We start from the raw sequence: 22,653 nt of genomic DNA, 5'->3' as shown, positions 1-22,653 counted from the left end.
TCACAACTCTACACGAAAAAAGCCTGCCTCTCACTCCCCTACTCACACCCTCTTTATACAGTTTCCAGGGATGACCTCTGGTTCACCCCTGATCTCCCACTATTCTCTGTAAAACTTCTCCAGCATTGATTGTATAACAACTCCTTACCAACTTGTAGGTCTCTATCATATCTCCCATCTTCCTTCTGTCCACCAGACTCTGCAAATTACATCTTCTCAATCTTTCCTCATACTCGACATTCCAGAGGTCAGAAACTACCTCAGTCAATCACCTTTGGATCCTTTCCAACATCACTTCATCCTTCTGAAAACCAGGTGACCAAATCTGGGCACAATAGTCCATGTGTGGCCTAATCAAAGCCTTATACAATGGAACAAGAATCTCCCTACTTCTACACATCAGTGTCCTCCGCATCATTCCCAGAAGCCTTTGTGTTGTCTTCACAATTTTGGCTATGTGTCAACTAAATTTCAGATCCTTATCCACTATCACCCCCAGATCTCTTATTTCCTCTACCTCCAACAATATATCCTCACCAAGCATAAATTCTGCATCCCATCTTTGTTTTCCAAATTTTAAAACCTTACATTTTGCAACATTGAACTCACATCCCCATTTCCGTGCCCAATCACTCAATTTATCCAAGTCTTCCTGTAAGGCCACAACATCTTCACTACTCTTCATGGTTCGTCCCAACTTTGCATCATCTGCAAACAACTGAATATCTCCATCCAAATCTTCACCAATATCATTAATATACAAGTTAAACATTAGTGGCCCTAAAACAGACCCATGAGGCACTCCACTAGTGACTTTCCTTTTCCTGGATATCGCTCCTCCATACACAACTTGTTTATACCTATCAGATAGCCAGTCTCAAATCCAATGCACTAATCTAATATCCAACCCCATTTGCTCTAGTTTGACTGTCAACTTATCATGAGGTACTCTATCAAAAGCCTTTGCGAAACCAAGTATATTACTGTGTATCCTTCTCCCCTGTCCAAGGAAGCACTCACTTTATTGTAATAAGTAGATTACTGAAACATGACCTCCCTTTAGCAAAATTATTGGAGAGAAGTTTTAAAAAGAATAATAGCTACCACTAAGTTACTGAGTAAACTAGAACTAGCATTTAGAGGCAATACAAATGATAGTTTTTCTGATTCTTGCGGAAATTATTTATCATGTTTACATTATTTAAGTGAATTCAATGATTTTTTAGAACATCACATGAAAATGTATGCCAACCGTGGTTATGGCAGATCAAATTATCTTTCTTACCACACTTGTGATGAATTCATAGTGTTAATAGCTAATAAAACAACAGAAATATTAATATCAGAAATTAAGGAAGCTTATTATTTTGCAATAATACTCAATTCAACACTAGACATTGCCCATAATGACCAACTAGCTACTATATTTAGGTAAATTCGGACATAATAGAAACATTTATCGGGTTCATCAGCATTACACAACATAATTTCTTATATTAAGAAGAGGTAGTATTAAAAAAATTAGAATTATCTTTGGAGATAAAAATGTGCAGAGGGCAAAGCTATGATAATGCTGCAATATGAAAGGTGTCTAAACAAGTTTACAAGCTAGGTTGAAAAAACATAGTCCCTCTGCACATTATATACCATGCTTTAGTCATTCCTTAAATTTAATTGGCATCTATGCTGCAGAATCTTGTCCGGAAGCAGTGCAATATTTTTGTTTTATTCAAAATGTATATAATTACTTTTCATCTTCAACAAGAAGATGGATATACTACTTAAACATTTAGAAAAAAAATTTAACAGTTAAAAGATTAAGTGAAACAAGGTGGTCCGCAAGAGCTGATGCTATATTGGCTTTGAAACGTGGATATAAAAAAATTATAGAGGCATTACTTGAACTATCCATTTCTCCTCATGAAAAACCTATTTCTAAATTAGAGAGCTCATCATTGGCTGAACATTTTGACAGTTCAGAAACAGCATTAACAGTTGTGTAGGACAAAATTTTACAACGAATAAATTCTACTGGTAAATCTCTACATATTCCTGATGTGGATTTGTTGTTAGCTAATAATTTGTTACAATCTTTAGTTAGTTTTATTTTAGATATTATTATTATTATGGGTATCTCCATGGAGTCAGCTGACTCATCGCGGTAGACCCAAACTATCAAAACAATATCTATCATATCTCCTCTTGAACTCATTCACAGACGAAGAACACTCACAACTGAGTCCGGCAATGAATTTTACTCATAACTTTACACTTTTCCACATTGAACTGATATCCATTACCTTTTGCCCATTTTGCCAGTTTATTTAAATAATCCTGCAAACTGTCAACATCGGCTTGATTTTTTATTGCGCTACCCAACTTTGCATCATCAGCAAACAATTGAATATCTCCCTTAAGAAATAGTTTTGCTGCTTTAAATGAAGAACCGAATTTATTAACAGATGAGACAAAATTTAAAGATGAGAAGGAAAGAGTGAAAAACGAAAAAAAAAAAAGTGTGATGAAGTTTCACAATCTCACGATGAGATTATATTACATGGAAAAGAAAATTTCATTGTTAATACTTTTAATGTCATTTGCAATAAGCTAATTTTGGAAATTAATAATAAAGCAAAAAGCTATTTAGACATATTAGATATGTTTGATATTTTTTGAAGAAAGATATAGATCAAGACAAACACAAGATTAGTATTAACAAAATTTTACAAACTTATGGGAATGATATTGACTTAGAAAAATTTATTGATGATGTTAAGCAATTTTTAATAATGATAAAGAAAATTCTTCAATTAAAAATATGTATAAATTTATAAACGATGGGTTAAGGTCTACTTTTCCGAACGTAGAAACAATTTTAAAAATATTTTTGACGATGCCTATTTCAAATGCAAGTGCTGAATGCTCATTTTCAGTGTTGAAACGAATAAAAAATTATTTAAGAAGCAACTTGAACCAAAATTAAACAAGTGACCTGTCATTATGTATTGAATCAGATGTAATGGACTCGAATCTTTCTTTTTGCCTGGTAATAAGATAGGACTGTCTTTTCATAGCACTGACATTCACTAGATTAAGTTCATTGCACTTAAAAATGATAAGGAGATCAGTATTTATTATGTTAGTTATAGAAGAACTCGAAGCATGAATCATTTGAGTACTACAATGTATTGCCATGAACGAAGAAGAGGAATGGAGAGCATTGTCATCAGCAAAACCATGAATAAGATTTGAAGTAATAGAGTAAAGGTTATTGTCATAAAGGAGTAAGAGTGTGGATAAGAGTACAGAACCCTGAGATGCTCCAGCATTCATAAAGAAATATAATGAGAGGAAGCCAACCATGACATCCAATGAGCAACCAAAGAGGAAGCTGGCAATCTAATTACAAAGGGCAGGATGGAAAGCATAAGGTGGTAGCTATTGGGGAGACCTGGATGACAGATAGGATTAAATGCCTTGAAAATATCAAGAGCAACCATATGGGTTTCTCCAAATCTTTTGAAGAAACTCATACGGTCACTCATAAACTGAAAATGATAGAATTTATATTGGTGATCACTTAATAGTTGATGAGTATGAGGAGAGGACAATGAGATAATAATCTGATAGCTGACTTTATCTCCCTTTTCAGAGACAGGTTGTATGAAAATGAAAAAAATAAAAAAATATATATATAAAACCAATAAATAAAAAAAAAAAAATAGAAACAAATCTTAGTCCACCCACTGTGGCTTAAAGATGTTTTGTTTTTCTGTTGTACTATAGGTTTACAAACTTTCCTGGGTGGAAGTTATAAAAAAAATATTCAAAAATTGCATCAATCATATAAAACTTCTTTCAAAACTCTTATTAGTATCACTCTTTTCTGCTCATCAATCAATAGTTCTAACTAAAAAAACTTCCTTATTCATCTATCCTCAAGGAACATTCACAGACCTGTCACAATCTTAGTCATTGATATAGAGATCCTCTTGATCACTTCCCTTTCCCCAAGAAATCCAGGAAAATAAAACTGAGCATGGTTGTCCTCATCTGAACTATTACCATGCATAGGAATTTGCTGCATTTGAGTATGATAAAGAGGAATAATGACTTATATATTTTCCCGCATTATGCTCTCTGAATTAAATTTCCGGTCCACCATCATCCTCCAATACTTAGTATCAAGAATTTCTTATAGTCCTGCTCTGTCACTGAGTACACACAACATGTACTCTTTTCATCCCAAAGAACATAACTTTATGCTTTGCTATATTAACTGCAACCATTATCTTTTGAGTTCACTGTAGTCTTCATGTTGGAGGCTTAATGGATTTTTTACAACACTCAAAAAGAATTAAAATAGAATTTAATACTTCCTATATTTCATTCTAGTCACTAGGACATCTACAGGGATTACAAAAACAATTAATGTAACATGCACACAAATATCATACAATAGTAAGCCCAACCACGTGGGTGACACTAAAGTCCTATCTAGGTGGAGTGCCCTCTAAGGGTGGTAGTAGGTGGCCTGGAATGTAAGGTGGGACCTCTGGTGATGAGTGTTTCCCAAATCTTTGGAAGCTTAATGCAACCGTATTTATTAAGATTTGGTTGGTTTCTGAGAGCTACTGCTGCTGCTTCTAAGAAAAGTCTCTCATTCTTGAATTTGCTGTGGTGGAGCATGGTGGTTTTCTTCCATGATACCCTGTGGGTAGTGTCCAAAACATGGTCAGCCAAGCCTGAATGGCCATAGTTGTGTTTACAGATGTAAGACTTGTGTTCCTCCAGGCGGATGGATGCTGATCTGCCTGTCTGTCCAAAGTATGCCAGCTTACAGGAACAGGGTACTTTGTAAACTCCAGGCAGAGAGAGAGAGGAGGGAGCTGATCTTTCGTAGAACAGATAAGGGTAGCAAGTTTGCGGTGGGGCTTATATGCTGTGTGTAGGTTGTACTTTTTTAGTATCTTGGCTATTTTTTCGGATGTGCCACGGATGTAGGGTATGGTGATTGCATTTTTAAAATCTTGTTGACGAGAAGGACGGGGAATGGGGGAGGAACTGATTATTTTTTTGATACTGTGTTCACTGTAGCCATTGGAGAGGAAAGTGCGGTGTATGTGGTTAAGCTCAGTAATGAGGGCGGTTCCACTGGAACAAAGATTGTGGGCTCTCTTGGTAAGAGTTTTAATAATGCCATATTGTTGACAGAGGTGGTGGTGGGAGAGTTTGTGAATGTATCTGCCTGTGTGTGTGGGTTTTCTGTATACAGTGAAGGCAAGGGTGTCACTAAGGTGTCTAGGAAGGGTAAACAATTGTTCTTTTCCTTTTCCGTAGTAAACTGGGTTCTTGGATGTAGGCTATTGAGATGACTGAGGAAGGAGTCTAATGTGTCTGGGCCATGAGGCAAAATAGAGAACACATCATCTACATATCTTAGCTAGATAGAAGGTTTGAGTGGGGCTGAGTCTATGGCTCGTTTTTCGAAATCTTCCATATAGAAATTGGCAGGGGGGGTGAGAGGGGGGGGGAACCCATGGCGGTTCCCTCTATCTGCTTGTAGATTTTGTTCTTCCAAGAGAAATACCCAGAGGTATTTCTCTTGGAAATACCTCTGGGTATTTCTCAGAGGGAAAAACGTTTTCTAAGAGAGATAAGGTGTCAGTTAAGGGAATATTGGTAAACAAAGAGGAGATATCAAAGCTTACCAATATGTCTGCATTATTCAAGGTTAAATTTTCTGTGAGGGCTTTAAAGTGGGTCGAGTTTTTTATATAGGAAGTGGACCTTCCGGTGAGGGGGGGGGGGTCAGAGAGTTGGCCAGCTGTTTAGACAGGCTGTAGCAAGGTGCATTGGTGGCATCTACTATAGGCCTGAGTGGGGAATTGGGTTTGTGGATTTTTGGTAAACCGTATATTCAGGGGGGACGGGAGCGGAAAGGTTTAAGTTTTTTCGTGACGTCAGGGGGCCAGGAGGTTACTTTTTTAAGTAAGATTTTTAATTTCTTAACTTGTGTTTTTGTGGGGTCATGTTCTAGCGGGATGTATGTAGCGTGATCGCGGAGGATAATGTTCATTTTACGATTGTATTCACTGGTATTAAGAACGACTGTGGCATTACCCTTATCCGCTCTGGTGATGACGATACTTTTTTCTTTCCGTAGTTTCAGGAGAGCCGTACGTTGGGCATACGATAAGTTACTTTTTGGAGGCGAAGAATGAGCAAGGATGTTGGCTACGTCAAGTCTGATGTTGTTGGCTATCTCCGATGGTAAGCGACTGATCCCCCGTTCGATGTTAACCATTACATTGAGCACCGTCACTTCCTTTGGAACAGCGGCAAAATTATGGCCGAGGCAAAGGGCGCTGACGGCATCATCGTTGAGCCTTTTGGAAGAGAGGTTTACTACTGTCTGGAGCGGTTGAATTTGTGGTTGTGGTTTGTCTTTAACCAGATTGCTATATTTCTTGACGTGTTTATTTTTATTTTTTGAAATTCTCTCTGTGCAGAAGTTTCCGAAATGCCAGAGAGAATCGACCAAAGTTCAGTGTGTTAAGAATGGTGGCGAGCTCTGAATGTAAGAAGCCAATGGCGGCGTTTGTCACTGAGAGGGTGGCAAATGTAGAGGCAATTTGCTCGCGTAGTAATGCCAGGCTGGCACGGTTATATATACAGAGTGCTTTTTTGGAATGGAAATTGATCTTCATTTTAATGCAGTTCGGTATCACTCTTGTATCCTGACATCTTTTTAAAAAGGCCAGCCTATTTAGTTGCCTAGATAGTCATAGTTTTGACCGTATTGCTTGGATTTGCGTGCTAAATCTTCTCCATGAATGATTAGAATTCGTGTGTAGAGGCTTAAGTGCTGTGAAGACATCATGTTGGAGGCTTAATGGATTTTTTACAACACTCAAAAAGAATTAAAATAGAATTTAATACTTCCTATATTTCATCCTAGTCACTAGGACATCTACAGGGATTACAAAAACAATTAATGTAACATGCACACAAATATCATACAATAGTAAGCCCAACTACGTGGGTGACACTAAAGTCCTATCTAGGTGGAGCGCCCTCTAAGGGCGGTAGTAGGTGGCCTGGAATGTAAGGTGGGACCTCTGGTGATGAGTGTTTCCCAAATCTTTGGAAGCTTAATGCAACCGTATTTATTAAGATTTGGTTGGTTTCTGAGAGCTGCTGCTGCTGCTGCTTCTAAGAAAAGTCTCTCTTTCTTGAATTTGCTGTGGTGGAGCATGGTGGTTTTCTTCCATGATACCCAGTGGGTGGTGTCCAAAACATGGTCAGCCAAGCCTGAATGGCCATAGTTGTGTTTACAGATGCAAGACTTGTGTTCCTCCAGGCGGATGGATGGATGCTGATCTGCCTGTCTGTCCAAAGTATGCCAACTTACAGGAACAGGGTACGTTGTAAACTCCAGGCAGAGAGAGAGAGAGAGAGAGAGAGAGAGAGAGGAGGGAGCTGATCTTTCGTAGAAAGACACACGAATCACTGCAGTCTATTTAAATCATCCTGATATCTACATCATCTTTATTATTTATTGCCCTAATTAGTTTTGCATTATCAACAAATAACTGGGTACTTCCCCTCAGCTCAGCTCATTTTCTGAATGTTCAAATTAAATCATTTGAATTTCACATGATCATGAATAGTTAAATTAAATAGCAGCAGTCCAAGTACAGAGCCCAAACACATTTTGGCATTCTTCTGAATTTTACTCTGCCATATTAGCTATCCTCTAATCTATCTCCATTTGACTTTGCAAAACTCGACTCACTGTTGATTGTCATTTTATAAAAAAGTGAGTAAATTACTAAGGCAATACCAGTATCTTAACTCCTGAGAATCTGATGAGACCTCTGTCTTGTTGTCTCTGTCTTTTTATGAAAATGGACTATTCTGCTTTCCTCTCACTCCCTCTAGATCAGGGGTTCCCAACCTTTTTGTTTGCTAGAGCACATTCTAAAATACCGGTAGGGCGACAGGCACCATCTATTTTTTTCAAGCAACTGTTTTGAATGTTTGTTAAATGAATATATACAAAGTTTACATTTTAATCAAATGTTTTATTACTTAAAAGTTTACATTATATAAAAATTTAAATATATATATATGTAAGTTAGTGTGATCTTTGGCATTCCATTTCATTGGCCAGTGCTTCATAATTAGGAGAATATGATGATATTCCAGTTCTTAAACTGGAATGAACAACTTTGAATGCGCGTCTACTTTACATTGTATGCATTTAATACTCGTCATGTGTCATTAACGCATGCGTCATATAGCATGCCTTGAATTGTTGCGTGATTATTTCAAACTATACGGCACACGGTTGAACAGCAGCGGGCACACACAAATTGGTCGATGGGCACCATGGTGCCCGCGGGCATAGGGTTGGGAACCCTTGCTCTAGATCATAAAAGACTAAAACAGCTCTTGATTAGATGCACTACTAATTTCCATCTATTAGCGTGGCATATTTATATTAAGTTCCAGAAATATTCTAAGCAACTACAGTTTATCTACTTCTATTCTCATATTAGTCCCTATTGCATCAGCCTAAGCAATATATCCATCTGGATAAAACACTCTTACAACATGATGAAAGATTCAAAACAGCAGTTATACCATTGACTATAACTACTTGAAAAAAGTAATATGGCAGGTCTGGAAAAAGAAAGCCATTTATCCTTTATCATTAACCTTTGTCTTTATTCTACACTAACTCAATTCACCATTTTTATCTTTTATTATTATTCCTCACCTTTATTTTTTAAATACTCACCATCAGACCCTCAATTAGACAGAACCTAAAAAGAAAAGGAGAGACTAATGGTGAGTGAACAGTAAGAAGAATTAAGTTAACCTAATGATATCACCATGTTTTAAGGTGAGTTAATGGGAACACTGACTTGCTTAAAGAGAGTATTGTAATAGAGATGAGTCCCAGAGGGATAGAAAGAGAGCAAAAATTGTTCTACTTCACTGATGCTTTGAATTATAGTCCAATTTATGTGTCTGGAATTGTACATAAGGTGTTGGGGATAGGATAGGGATAGGATCCAGAAATGGGTTAATAACAACAGTGTCCTCTTTGACAGTCAGAATGGGTTTACTGGGAAATAGTGTTTAGTATTATTATTATTACGGACTACTTAATAATAAGGACTACTTAAAGAGTCCTTAGACTCATCAAGGAAAGCCTCAACATCATTTGCTCAGTATCTATCATACTCTGCTATGAATCCATTGACAGTCATGGCACTCACAACAGACTCTGACAACCTATTCCACTCATTGACTACTCTCCAAGCAAAATATCTAGTTCTAACACCCTTGCTAACTACACTCTTACTCAGTTCCAAGGATGGTCCCTAGTTCTCTAACCACCAGACTTCTGAAAAATTTCATCTGAATTAATCTTGTAAAAATCCTCTCAGTAATTTGTATGGCTTAATCATATCACTCCCCTTTCCACCTATCAACCAGTTTCTGTAACCCAGAAATCTTCAACCTGTTCTCGTATGGTTCACTCCATAGACCTGCTACCATCTTGGTCACTCGCCTGGATCCTCTCCACCTTGGCATCTTGGGCAGTAGTTTACAATATCAGTGATTGTCTGAGCCATGGGGGAACAATCACAATAAGGGTGGTCTGACAGTTTCCATTTGTGTAGTAGGTAGACACATCTACCCTGGTTCTGATTCATGACAGATGACCAAATCTTCCTAGGAAAACCAGGCTGTGGAGCACAGGGATCTTCAACCAGGAAACCATTAGATGGGAAATTGTTGGACCAGTATTCTCTCCACATGTCAGATGTTGCTGGTAAGGCAGCTGAAGAGAGTTCATCCATGGACTAGAAAGGGTTTCTTGATTTTAGGCGAAGACTAGGTGGATTTTTGAGAGTATGGTACAGGGGCAGGCTTATTACTTTATTAAATTTGTTAATCGAGGCTTGTCTTCTCTGAATATTTGGTGGAGCAATGTTAGATAGGGCAGGCAGCCAGAGGAGAGGGGGTGCCTCTCAGTGCACTAAGAATCTCTATTAAACCTCTCATATGATGTCCTCCCAGCACTTAAGCCGTAACGTATGTAGACAGATATGTGAGAAATTATAGAAACCAGAGCATCTCTATTTATAATTGCCTCAGTTCAGACCCTGGAGGTTAATAACTTGCTAGATTTCAATTAATGATATCACATTTTGTTAATTTCTCTTGTGCTCACTGCAAGAGATCTGAAGCTAGATCTCAGCATCTAATAATTGAGGGCACACATTAAGATATCATGAAATTGTGAGATTATAATTTTGTATATAGTATTATGAATAATTTAAGAGAATTAAATTTTTAGATAAAAATTTTAAATATAATTAAAACTAGTAAAATTTCTGATATTATCTTTCAGTTTTCATTAAAAAGTGATTAAATGTTCTTTACTTGCCACTACGTTAAGTGAAAATTACTATATGCAGATCTTGTGCTCTTAATTTCTTGCACACGAAGGTGGCAAAGTGAGTAATATAACAGAACAGATATGGAATATCAGTTATGAGTAAATGCTGAATTTACTGGTAGAACATTGCCAACTTATAACTTACCTTTTCCACTATTCCATTTATCATACTTTGAATTTTAGACATCATATCCTCTTCAGTGCTTCTTAACAGTTCAGATACAGTATTTCGGCACTGGTCAGCACAGTGTTTGCCATTTTTCTCTTCTATAGCAGAAATAATTTTATTTATATGCAACTTATTTTGTAAGGGTTGTATCTCTCCCAAAACATGTTGGATATTATTGATTGTAATGCAGACCTACGGAAAGATTAATAAAAAAAAAAAATTATGGACTCTGCAGTTAATCTAAATACTTATCACTAAGATGACTATGACTATTTTCACTTATAATAATACCTTTTTGAAGAACCAATGTACTCCAAAAATTATTATATTAGCATAGTTATTTCATTTTGTAATAGAATGCCATTGCCAAATTTGGAATTCTATAAATGAATGTGACTCCAATCTGTACATCAATAACTCTTCCTCTTTTGTCGATTTCCATTTCCTTTTTTTTTTTTTAAATTCTTCCCATTAACAATAAACTGAAAATGAACCAGCATAGCACAAGTTTCCTTCTCCACCAATAGTGATCATGATCACTGGTGAGTGATCTTTCATTTTATGTCATTCCAAATTAAACAAGGGCTTTGCTACTATAATAATTAACTTTTATTGTGTTCATATGCATGTTCTTCATTTTCATGGATTTAGGTCAAGTTTTTTTTTAATTTTTTTAATTCACTCCCACATATGAGTGACTTCAAGACCATCATCAAATTCCTGCCATGTACCCTCAAGGGGTGTACAGGATATGATAGTATTACATGAAAAATTTACATCATTATTAAATTCCTATCTACAATTTTCCTCCAAAACAGTCTGTTACTCGTCAAGACTCCAACAATATCAGATCTTATATTTCTATCGTCTAAGGCCCTTTGTACAGTATCAATCCACCTATCTCTTGGTCTTCCTCTGGGTCATTTTCCTTCCAACTTGGCAAAGAACACTTGTTTTGCTAATCTTTCCTCATCCATTCTATTTAAGTGACCATACCACCTGAGATTAGCTCTGCTAATGCATTCCTGGATGCTGACAATGTCAAGTTCTTTCCTAATATCCTCGTTTTTAATATGATATTGCCATTGATGCCATGTTCATGCCTCTAATCTTTCTCAAGACTCTCATATCTGTGGTCTCTAGTCTTGGGTTCATGCCTCTAATCTTTCTCAGGACTCTCATATCTGTGGTCTCTAGTCTTGGGTTAAGTGTTTTACTTCTGACCCAGCTCTCAGATAAGTTAAAACTGGTTTGAACACTGTCTTGTATACAGCTAATTTAGTGTCGCGACTAATTTCTCTCCTATTTCATATGAATTTATTCAATTGACTTCCCACCATACCAGCTTTGTCAATTCTGTTGTCTATTTCCATATTTAATTTACCCTCTTCACTAAAAATCCCTCTGTCCAGGTTTTCTGAACTATGCCGTGCAGCCACTGTAAAACTTTTATACCACCATACTTCACCATTTCTGGTCAAATAGCATCTACTCCTGCTGCTTTCCACATTTCAAGCCTTTGATGGCTTTTTCTACTTCAAGTATGGATATCTATTCCTGACTGTATGCCTGTTGAGTGTTTTTTACCACTGTGCTATCATCACTGCTTGTTTTATTTAGCAGTTTTTCAAAGTAATTACTCCATACTTCAAGGATATCTTTTTCTGCAGTTTTCATCTCACCTTTATCAATTCTAATTCCTTTTACAGCACTCTTTCCTCCATTTCTAAGCTTCTTCAACAACCTCCAGAATATTTTGCCACCATCTTGATATTTATTTTCTATGTTCTTGCCAAAGTCCTCCCATGACTTTTGTTTAGCGAATTTTACACAGTGTTTAGCTTTCTTACATTTGTCTCTGTATTCTCTAAGAACACAAGCTGACTTATTTGCCAGGAACTTTTGATATGTTTTCTTCTTTTCCTTCACTGCCTCTTTAACTTCTTGTGTCCACCATGGAGTTCTGATTTTTCTATCCTTGCAGACAACCTCACCACATGCCTCTCTGATAGAATCAATCAGAGTTTTCTTCAAGGCTTGCCAATGAATCTCCAAGGTTGCTGTTCTCAAACTCCTTCATTTTTTCTTCAATAATCTTTGTGTATTTTAGTCTACAGTTCACATCTGAAAGCTGCTCAAGTTTTATTCGCTTTAAAACTTTCTTACATGTTATTCTTTTCAATATGATAATCAATTTTATCCTGCTCGAGACTAAGTAATGATCACTTCCAATTTCAATCCTCTGTACACTCTGGTGTCTTGCACCAGAGAGAAAACATCACTATCGACAGTAAGATAGTCAATGAGACTTTTCTTATTCTTTGCCTCTTCTCTCCATGTGAATTTGTGCACATTTTTATGTTGGAACATGGCGTTAGTAATAACCAGTCCATGTCCTGAGCAGAAATCCAACAGGTATTTGCCATTATTATTAGCTTTGCTGTTTTCTCCAAATTTTCCCAAAATATTTTTGTATATCTGACAATCATTTCCTACTCTGCTATTCAGATCCCCAACAAGGACCAAGTTTTTATTTTTGATTGTGTCAGTTGCTTTCTCTATAGCATCAAAAAATTCCTCCACTTCTACCTTAGTAGAACATTCTTTGGGACCATAGGCACAAATAAGTCTCACTGTCCAGTTCCCCATTCTCATATTTGCCCACATCACTCTACTTGAGACTGCCTGCCATTCAAGAAGATTAGACTCGTATTTAGTGTTGAATACTATGGCTACTCCTTATTTTCCTTGATTGTTATTGCCTGAATATAACATTTTGTATTTATTGCTCAGAAAGATCTCACCAGTTTTTGTCTTTTTTGTTTCAGTCACCTGTATTATGTCGATCTGATACTTATCTAATTCCTCAGCTAGCTCAATTTCTTTGCCATTCAGGCGTCTTATGTTGATAGTATCAATCTTTAACTCTGGTGATGTTTCGCCCTGGTTCCCTGGCAAAAACAACGGGTGGGGTGCCTTCTTTTAACCAGGCGACGCCCCAGCCGGCATGAAATTTTGCCATGTTGTACCATCATTTTATATTTTGGTTTCAGCCAATAAGAATACAATTGGTCAGCTAAATCCCAAATTGCCAGCCCATCCTCGTTCGTTCAGTATCCAGGTAGATACCCAACAGGGTGCACCACGAGAAGGTGAGGATTGGACATTAAGTCAGAAGCCCTGGTTGGTTGGTTCTCCACATTCCTTTATAGGCTAAGTGGAGGTCTCCTCTCAGTTATATAGCTATGATCCTTGAACACCCTTGCTTCAAGACCTATTAACAAATTAATGCAATGTTGTGTATGTGATCTGTTTTGATCTCATATTGCTTTCATTTTGATTTTTCTAATCTTCTCTTCATTTTCATGAGATCACCAGAAGAATCAAAAAACTCATCACAAGACATCCCAAAACATAAAACATAGGCATAGTGTATTGTAGAGCAGAGGAGTCAGAGTAGGTTTTTCAGGTGAAAGTGGTAGGTGATTAGCACACATTGCCTGGTAATATGGTGAATGAATTTAAGGCATAGTTTGATAAGCTTTGTGTGCAATATTGGAACCTCACAAGATGAGTATGATTCCATGGAGGTTTAGTAATAATGATATTAACAATAACGAATTCTTAAATTCATTCAATGTCCATACTCACTAATTTCCCTACAAAAGAAAAAGCGAACAAACGCATGCACACACACACACACAAACACACCAGTCTGGCCACTATCCAGACCGGTCTGGGTAGCGGCCCTTCCCTTAATGCATAGCATTATACATGTCTGAAAGGACATGTGCTTTGCACTCTGGGAGATACTAAGACAAGTAGTGATGAGAGTTTGGTCCGCCTTTTCCACAGGTTGCCTCAGTCCTGTAGCTACTTCAGGCGCAAATTTTGTTTGCTTACACTTGGATAAAGGATTAAACTAAATTTATTATAGTGTAACCAAGTGGAAAAAAATTGCAACATCTTTTTCTAAATCCAGAGTAATTTAATAATAAGGTGAGGCACCTTTTGGCAACACATATAGGTAAATATGACTTCTCCATTGCTTCCACCTTAGTACCACCACCTCTGGGTCTGGCTCCCACTGAGAAGAACTCAATAAAGGTCAAAACCAGTTGGAAGCTTGAGTGATTAATGGCAATGCTGTAGCCCATGAAGTTTTAACTGAGGCTCAGCTGTTGCTGTCACCCAGGTCCTGGGTGGGGTAATGAATGGCAATGCTGTAGCCCATGAAGTTAAGTGAGGCACGGCTGTTGCTGTTATTCCTCAGATGACATATGAGCAAATGGGTGGCTCTGCTCGGTGGTGGGGTGAGATTGACACAGGGTAGAGCTAACGCTGAGAGTTCTTCTCAGTGGCAGAGTGAGCCTGTTACTGTGGGGAACAATGCTGAGTTTTTGAAGTTTGACCTGTACTTGAACATTCAATAAAGGTCTAAACTGGTCTGGGTAGTGGCCCTTCCCTTAATGCATAGCATTATACATGTCTGCAAGGAGATGTGCTTTGTATTATGGGAGATACTAAGACAAGTAGTGATGAGAGAGCTTGGTCCACCTTTACCACGAGTTGCCTGAATCCTGGAGATACTTCAGGTGCAAACTTTGTTTGCTTACACTTGGATAAAGGATTAAACTAAATTTGTTACATCATTATTTTTATCTACAGTAGTTGGGGTCATTGTCCTTTTCTTCATGGGGTAATGAATGAAGTGCACAGTATAACATATATAAACGGAATGAGTTTGTGTTATTATTTTAAATATATAAAATTTCTATATATATGTGTAAGAAACCAATAAACACAGTCAGAACATGTTATCAAACAAACAGGAAACTTTTCAAACATGAAAATAATATTAACTTTCTGCATTAAATTCATAAATTATATCATTGTAATAAAAAGTGTTAAAACAAGATTCTTGTAGATATGCTTAAATGTTGGTTATACATAGCTTTTAATTTTTCAGGAAATGACAACGTATACTGCAATATCAATTAAAAAAAAAGCTTTAATCAATATCTTCCTATATTTTGGCAATGTTACATTGCCATCATCAGGGATCACAAAAGAATGATATGTGCATGCAGGCACTAACACTGAGCAAACAATGATGAATAAAGGCAACAGAAATTGGGTGTAGAGTCCTAAGCAGGTGCGCCCCTAGTGAGCTAAATTGGGTTGTCTTGGCCATTGTGCTGAATGATCTTAAAATGTATGCTTCCCAAATTTGGGGAAGTCTCATGCACCCAAATGTGTTGAGATTTGGTATGTTTTTCAGAGCTGAGGCAGATTCAATGAATAGTCTTTCATACTTGTATTTGTTGTGGTGTAATAGAGTGGTCCTCTTCCAGCATGTCCTGTGGTTGGTGTCCAAAGCATTGAAGGAAAAAACCTTAAACTCTGTCCGACATCTGGCTATGCTACATGAATGATGTATTCTCCATTTGGTTGCATGGCCTGGATACACTCCACAATTTACCTCTGGACTTTGTGAAAGCATTTGACATGGAACTCTTATGTAAACTGGAGGAAATAAGGATCTATATGAAGCTTGTGATATGAGTAAGAAAGAGACTGAGAGACAGATATTGAATAAAAGTGTATGAGGGAAAATTAATCCTGAAAAAAGTGGATTACTAGAAGGGCACTACAGCACTCTGTACTTCAGGCATTGCTATTTGTATATCAGTGATAGAGAAAATTATTTAATGGCAAATAACCAGTTGTTGCTGATAATGCAAAACATTGATTTGCATGATCAGCATTCATTGTTTCATTTCTTTATAAAGATCCTGAATTGATCAGAAGATAATGGAGAGGTCTAGACACATTGATTAAAATTGTTACAGGTATGTGGAAAGTTTCCTGTGAAGTTAAATTGAAGATTTGTTGTTTATAAGAGTTTGATAGGCAGAAAAGAGGGGATATGATAGAAATACATAAGTTATTACAGGAGTTTTATAGGATTGACACAGATGACCTTTTTCAATATAGCAAGAACTGAGAGAACAAAGGATCACTCTGGAAAATTATGTAGGAGTGTGATCAGCAGGTCTAGATTTTTTGCATGAAGGATGGCGAATGAGTGGAATGAGTTACTAGTGGCAGTTCAAGTGCTTTGGTTGTGAATGAGTTTAATGAGAGGAATGACATGCATTGTGTGCATATATTATGGTACAGATGCTTGGATGTTAATTATCCCTCATTCTTATGTTTAGTAGAGAAAACACACCTCTAAAGCTAACAATTAACTAATTAAATTTGTTTTGGGAATTAGATTATAAGCCAACATTATCCCTCATGCTGAGGCATTTTCTGAACTATTTTCAGGGGGCAACTCATATATAGAAGCTTATGATTTCACAAGTGTGGAGTCACAAGCTTCTGTATATGAGTTGTCCCAGTTCTGAAAATAGTTCAGGCAAAAACTTGTTTGCTTACACTTGGATTAAAGATTAAACCAAGTATATAATTTCGTGGTATCTTTAATTTATAGTATAATATAAGCAAGTGGAAAAACTTCCGACAACATGATAGAGACATTTCAGTTAGTGAGAGGATTTTATTGGATTAATTCAAAGGGGATTAGAAAAAGAGTAGAAGGCAAAAGGGGAAGAACCAGAAAGTTATCATTATTATTATTATTATTATTCGTGACACCTCCAAGGAGTCCGAAGACTCATTGCAGGAGGACCTTTATATAAGAGTTATGTATAAGTTATATAAGGGTATGATGAAGGCAGGTGTGAGGAGTAGATTTTTTATATGGGAAATTGTGGGTGAAAGGAACACATTACCAGAATATGTCTAATGCAGGGAGCGTTAAGGATTTTAAGAATCAGTATGGGAAATATGTTGTCAGTTGAATGAACCTCCCACAATGAGTGCGCTGGCTCAATGGAGGGTGTAATAATAATAATAATAATAAGCAAAGTGTTGGTGGTTCCACACAGGTAAATAAAAAATCCATTCATGACCTCTTAAGCAACAGTACTTCCCTAACATGGTGTCCACATTCTAGCATTACAGCATTAAATCTAAATGGCAGGATTTAATGCAGTAGCCTGCTGAAGAAAAAGTATAGATATTATTCACTTAGCTATCCGGATGAGCAATATACATATCTGTCTGCTATGATATATCTGGGGAGGAAGGCATTCATTACCAATATTTATCTTGACATCTGCCTCTCCTCTTCCTCTTGAGTGTTTACAGGATATTAAAAAAAAAAAAATAAGGGAATCAGATCCTTCTTGTTTTCAGTAGACTTCTTTCCAGCAAAGAGACCTCATTATGTCTATAATAGCATATATTATAAAAGGAATGTTATCAACTATGAGAATATTAAAAAACAATTAAAACAACTTAGTATTATTTCTGGACCTCCATTGAGTAAGAAGACTCATTAATGGAATCTAATAATTATTAAAATTTTATAAAATTACTCACTTTCTCTGTAATGACAAATTGTCCTTCTTCATCACACTGACTGGAATCCATGAGACATTTATAGCACAATGAAGCATAGAAAACTGCACCATCACAGATATTCTAGAATTAAAAAAAAAAAAAAAAAAATTAAAAAAACAGTTTATAATAATAATGTGGAAAAAAAGTTCTTTTGGATCGTTACAACAATTGCATCAACTAATCAATCAAAAACTTGTGAACAAATCTAAATCAAACTTCATAAGAGACAAATGCAGACATTTCTTGTATACAACTAGCAACAGTGCCTGTTAATCCAATTCAAAAGCCACTGGGTGCAACACTTCTCCATCTGTGCTTCAGCTTTCTCTTTCTCTCTTTTGCACACACACATTCCAGTGGCACTGTTGTGATAACATCTAAAGACAAAACTGATCTGCTCTTATTATTGATAAGAGCAGATCAGTTTCTTGCTCTTCAACACCTTGTCCTGTTGTGCTACAGGGCAGAGAATTATGAACAGTATAATAAACCACTGACTAGTAAATTGACAAGCACAGTACAAAAGGCAACGTGGGATTATGAGAAGCTGTTATTTCAAAAAAAAAAAAAAAGCTTCAGAGTTTTATCCCCATGTAATGAGTTAAAGAAAGATTTTTCATGGAAGAACTGAAATGGATGAACTATTGAGCGATCATTTAGCTATGGAAGTTTTTTCACTTGGCTGTGCTACTAATTATATATTGAGTTTTATCCTTTATCCAAGTGTAAGCAAACAAAGTTTGCGCCTGAAGTACTTTCAGGACTGGGGCTTATACCACCTTTATTACGAGTTGTCCCAGTCCTGAAAGTACTTCAGGTGCAATCTTTGTTTGCTTACACTTGGATAAAGGATAAAACCCAGCATATAATTAGATCATTTTGCTAGTTTTCATCTAATATGTATAAACTTGCTGCCTCACAATATGATAGTAAAGTTAGATGAGATTTTAGTAAATGTCAAAAGATTAGCAATGGGTCAGTTGTAATACCTTTGACCTGACTATTTGATTCAAAAAATAAGCAAGATCCCAGAGGGATAGAAACATAGCAGGGATGATGCCAAAGCAGGTAGAGCTAATTATAGGTCAATCTGTATCTCTCTCTGAAGAAGATAGGTCTTGGAAAAGTTGATAACGATCCAAATCCAGGAAAAGGCACAGAAAGCTGATATTCTAAAGAGTATCATTGCATTTAAGTTAAGGGATATTACATCCCATATTGTTTCATAGCCGAATAAGAAACTCAAAGAGTTTCATGCTGAATATAGTAAATATATAAAGTTCGGTGAGTCCAAGCGTAAGCAAATACCTGGGTAGTTCTACATTATGAGTGACCTTCTCTCGCTCATAATGTAGAACAGTAATACAGCTCCTAAGAGCTGGGTTTCACATTATGGGAAAATATCAAGAATAGTGATCGGAGTTTGCTCCACCCTTACCACGAGTTGCCTCAGTGTTGCACTCCTTAAAGGGTCAGTTGTAACACTATCCAGGTATTTGCTTATGCTTGGACTTGCCGAACTTTATATATTTACTATATTCGGCATGAAACTCTTTGAGTTTCTTATTTGGCTATGAAACAATATTGGATGTAATATCCCTTAACTTAAATAAGTTTATGTCACCGAATGGAAGCCTTTGGCTCTTTATATACTTAATAATTTATTAGGACATCTTCTTGGCAATTCTCATAGTAGGGTATATATAAGTTCTGTTTGCTACAAACTTGGTATTTCTAGGTCTACCTACTCACTGATGAGACCTCAATAAAGGTTGAAACCGGTCTGGGTAGTGACCTTCTCTCATTCATAATGTAGAACAGTAATACTGCTCCTAGGAGCTGGGTTTCACATTATGGGGAAATATCAAGAATAGTGATCAGAGCTTGCTCCACCCTTACCATGAGTTGCCTCAGTGTTGCACTCTCTAAAGGGTCAGTTGTAACACTATCCAGGTATCTGCTTACGCTTGGACTCGCCGAACTTTATATATTTACTATATTCGGCATGAAACTCTTTGAGTTTCTTATTTGGCTATGAAACAATATTGGATGTAATATCCCTTAACTTAAATAAGTTTATGTCACCGAATTGAAGCCTTTGGCTCTTCATATAATTAAGTATCATTGCATTTTGCAGAGTCCTGTCTTTGTAACTGACTGTCATTTTATGATAAACTTATTGCTGAGTTGGATAAAGGAAATGGGTATATCACAATAACACCGAACTTCACTAAAGCATTAAACAGAATACTATATGGAAGGTTATTTTATAAATGGAGCAGATGGAAAACAGATTAGTGGCATGGTTAATGCAGTGGCGTAATAATAGGTAAATTATATTCTTGTTTTTATTCCTTACCCAAGTGTGAGCAAACAAAAGTTTATATATGAAGTGTCTCTGTGACTAGGCTACTTATATGTACAGACTGTTGGCTTCACGTTAAATTACTTCAGTATCCTATTATACACAGCACACATCCCTTTTGGATATGTACCGCGCCATGCATTATAGAAAAGTAACTACCTAGATTGGTAGTGGCTGATGATTATGGTATTTAAAAGTTTCTCTGTAAGTCTATTTATTATTATTATTATTATTATTATTATTTGACACCTCCAGGGAGTCCAAGGACTCGTCGAGGGAGGGCACCTGCTCTACAACTCTGTCTCAACCACTCAATCCACCAACTGACCGCAACTACACCAATGCCATCTACCGCCACTAGTATTTCCACAGAAAACACAAACATCCATGCCCACGGTGGGATTCGAGCCCACAGCCTTTTGTCTGGAGAGCGGATATGCTAACCACTCAGCCAGCCAGGCATTTAGCTTTTATAGAATGAGGACAATGTCTTTAAGAGACTACTTAGGCATATGCACCATGTTGAAAGTTTTTTCACTTAGTTATACTATAAATTAAAGATGTCAAGAAATTATATTCTTGGTTTCATCCTTTATCCAAGTCTAATCAAACAAAGTTTGGACGTGGTCATTTCATTACTAGGCTTTTTGTATATAAAGGCTAATGATTTCACATTAATTGCCTTAGTATCCTAAAATGCAATGCACATATCTGTATGGACTTGTATAATACTATGCATTATGAGAAGGGCCACTATCCAGACTGGTTTCAATCTTTATTGAGGTCTCACTAGCGGGAGACAGACCCAGAAGTGATACCAAGGTTGAAGTAATGCAGAAGTCATATTTCCATATACAAGAAGCCAAAATTTGTCATATTATGGATATTGAAAGTTTTTCAGTTGGCTATACTATAAATTATACTATTACTTTGTAGTATAATTATACTATATATTATACTATAAAGATGCATTATAGGATACTAAGGCTGATGATGGTTTCCCATATGAGAAGTAGTTTGATACAACCATATTTGTTTAGGTTGGGATAGGCATTTTCCATTGGAAAAAAAAAGCCACTTTACTTCTCTGAATGTAAATTTACATTTGAAAGGCTTTTCCTCAAATCTGCTGCAGCTCTTACCAATTATCCCAACCTAAACAAATATGGTTGTATCAAATTGCTTCTCATATGACAGACATTCAGCACAACAGCCAAGAACACCCAACCAAAGCCAATAGGTGGGATAACTGTTGGAAGTTTTCTCTAATCCAGAGTATTTTAATAATAAGGTGTGACACCTTTTGGCTACTTGTATATGGAAATATTACTTCTGCATTACTTCAACCTTGGTATCACTTCTAGATCTGGCTTCCAATGATGGGACCTCAATATAGGTCGAAACCAGTATGGGTAGTGACCCTTCCCATAATGCATAGCATCATACATGTCCATAAGGATATGTGCTTTGCATTATGGGATACTAAGGCATGTGATATGGAGTCATTAGCCTCTATACATGAGTTGCCCACTCCTGAAATTACTTCAGGTGCAAGCCTTGTTTACTTATACTTGGATAGATGAAGCCAGAAGGGTAACGAGTGTGGTAAAAAAAAAGCAAAAGCAGATTATGAAAGGAAACTAGCTATGCAAGCAAAAGAGAATCCCAAACAGTTATTTCAATATGCTGCAAGCAAGAAAAAAACTGTACACGGCAAATGATTTTAAGGAATGACGATGGTAAGGTGGTCACTGAATCAGTCAATATAGTGGAGTTACTGAGCGCGCACTTTGCAAAAGTATATCATCCAGGTGGTGACATTGAAAAAATGAAGGACCCATTAGTTTATACGGGAATTGTGATGAATGAAGTGGAGGTGAATAGTCTATTATAGAACCTTAATGTGAATACATCTGTGGGATTGGATGGTATACCGGCATGGGTCTTGCGTGAAGCGGCTAAGGAATTATCAGTGCCCTTGACCATGTTGTTTAATTTGAGTCTCGGGTCTGGTTTAGTCCCGAAGGTGTGGAAAGGGGGGAAAATAGTTTCACTGCATAAAGGAGGATCCAAGACTATGGTTGCAAATTACCGTCAGCATATTAGGAGTCGTTGTCAAAGTCTTGGAGAAAGTAATCAAGGGAAAAATACAGGAATGGATTGATG

General features: G+C 36.8%; 1 protein-coding gene across 1 annotated transcript in view; it reads right to left on the bottom strand.

Moving 5' to 3' along the window:
- The window catches only part of LOC150108197 (BAI1-associated protein 3-like), a 709,720-nt gene that overhangs the window by 124,631 nt on the left and 562,436 nt on the right, over positions 1–22,653 (bottom strand). Inside the window, exons 23-24 of the mRNA XM_090390426.1 lie at positions 18,102–18,203; positions 10,626–10,841 (exon numbers count right to left, since the gene is read on the bottom strand). Of these exons, the coding sequence (XP_090246552.1) occupies positions 10,626–10,841; positions 18,102–18,203 (318 nt within the window). The remainder of the gene's footprint in view (positions 1–10,625; positions 10,842–18,101; positions 18,204–22,653) is intronic.

Source organism: Typopeltis vanoorti, chromosome 3 (assembly GCF_054136105.1).
Source record: "Typopeltis vanoorti isolate ZY-2024b chromosome 3, IOZ_Tvanoo_1.0, whole genome shotgun sequence".
In the NCBI taxonomy this organism is placed as follows: Eukaryota; Metazoa; Arthropoda; class Arachnida; order Uropygi; family Thelyphonidae; genus Typopeltis; species Typopeltis vanoorti.
Note: the sequence above shows the minus strand (reverse complement) of the source record. Positions and strands in the feature narration are given on the sequence as shown.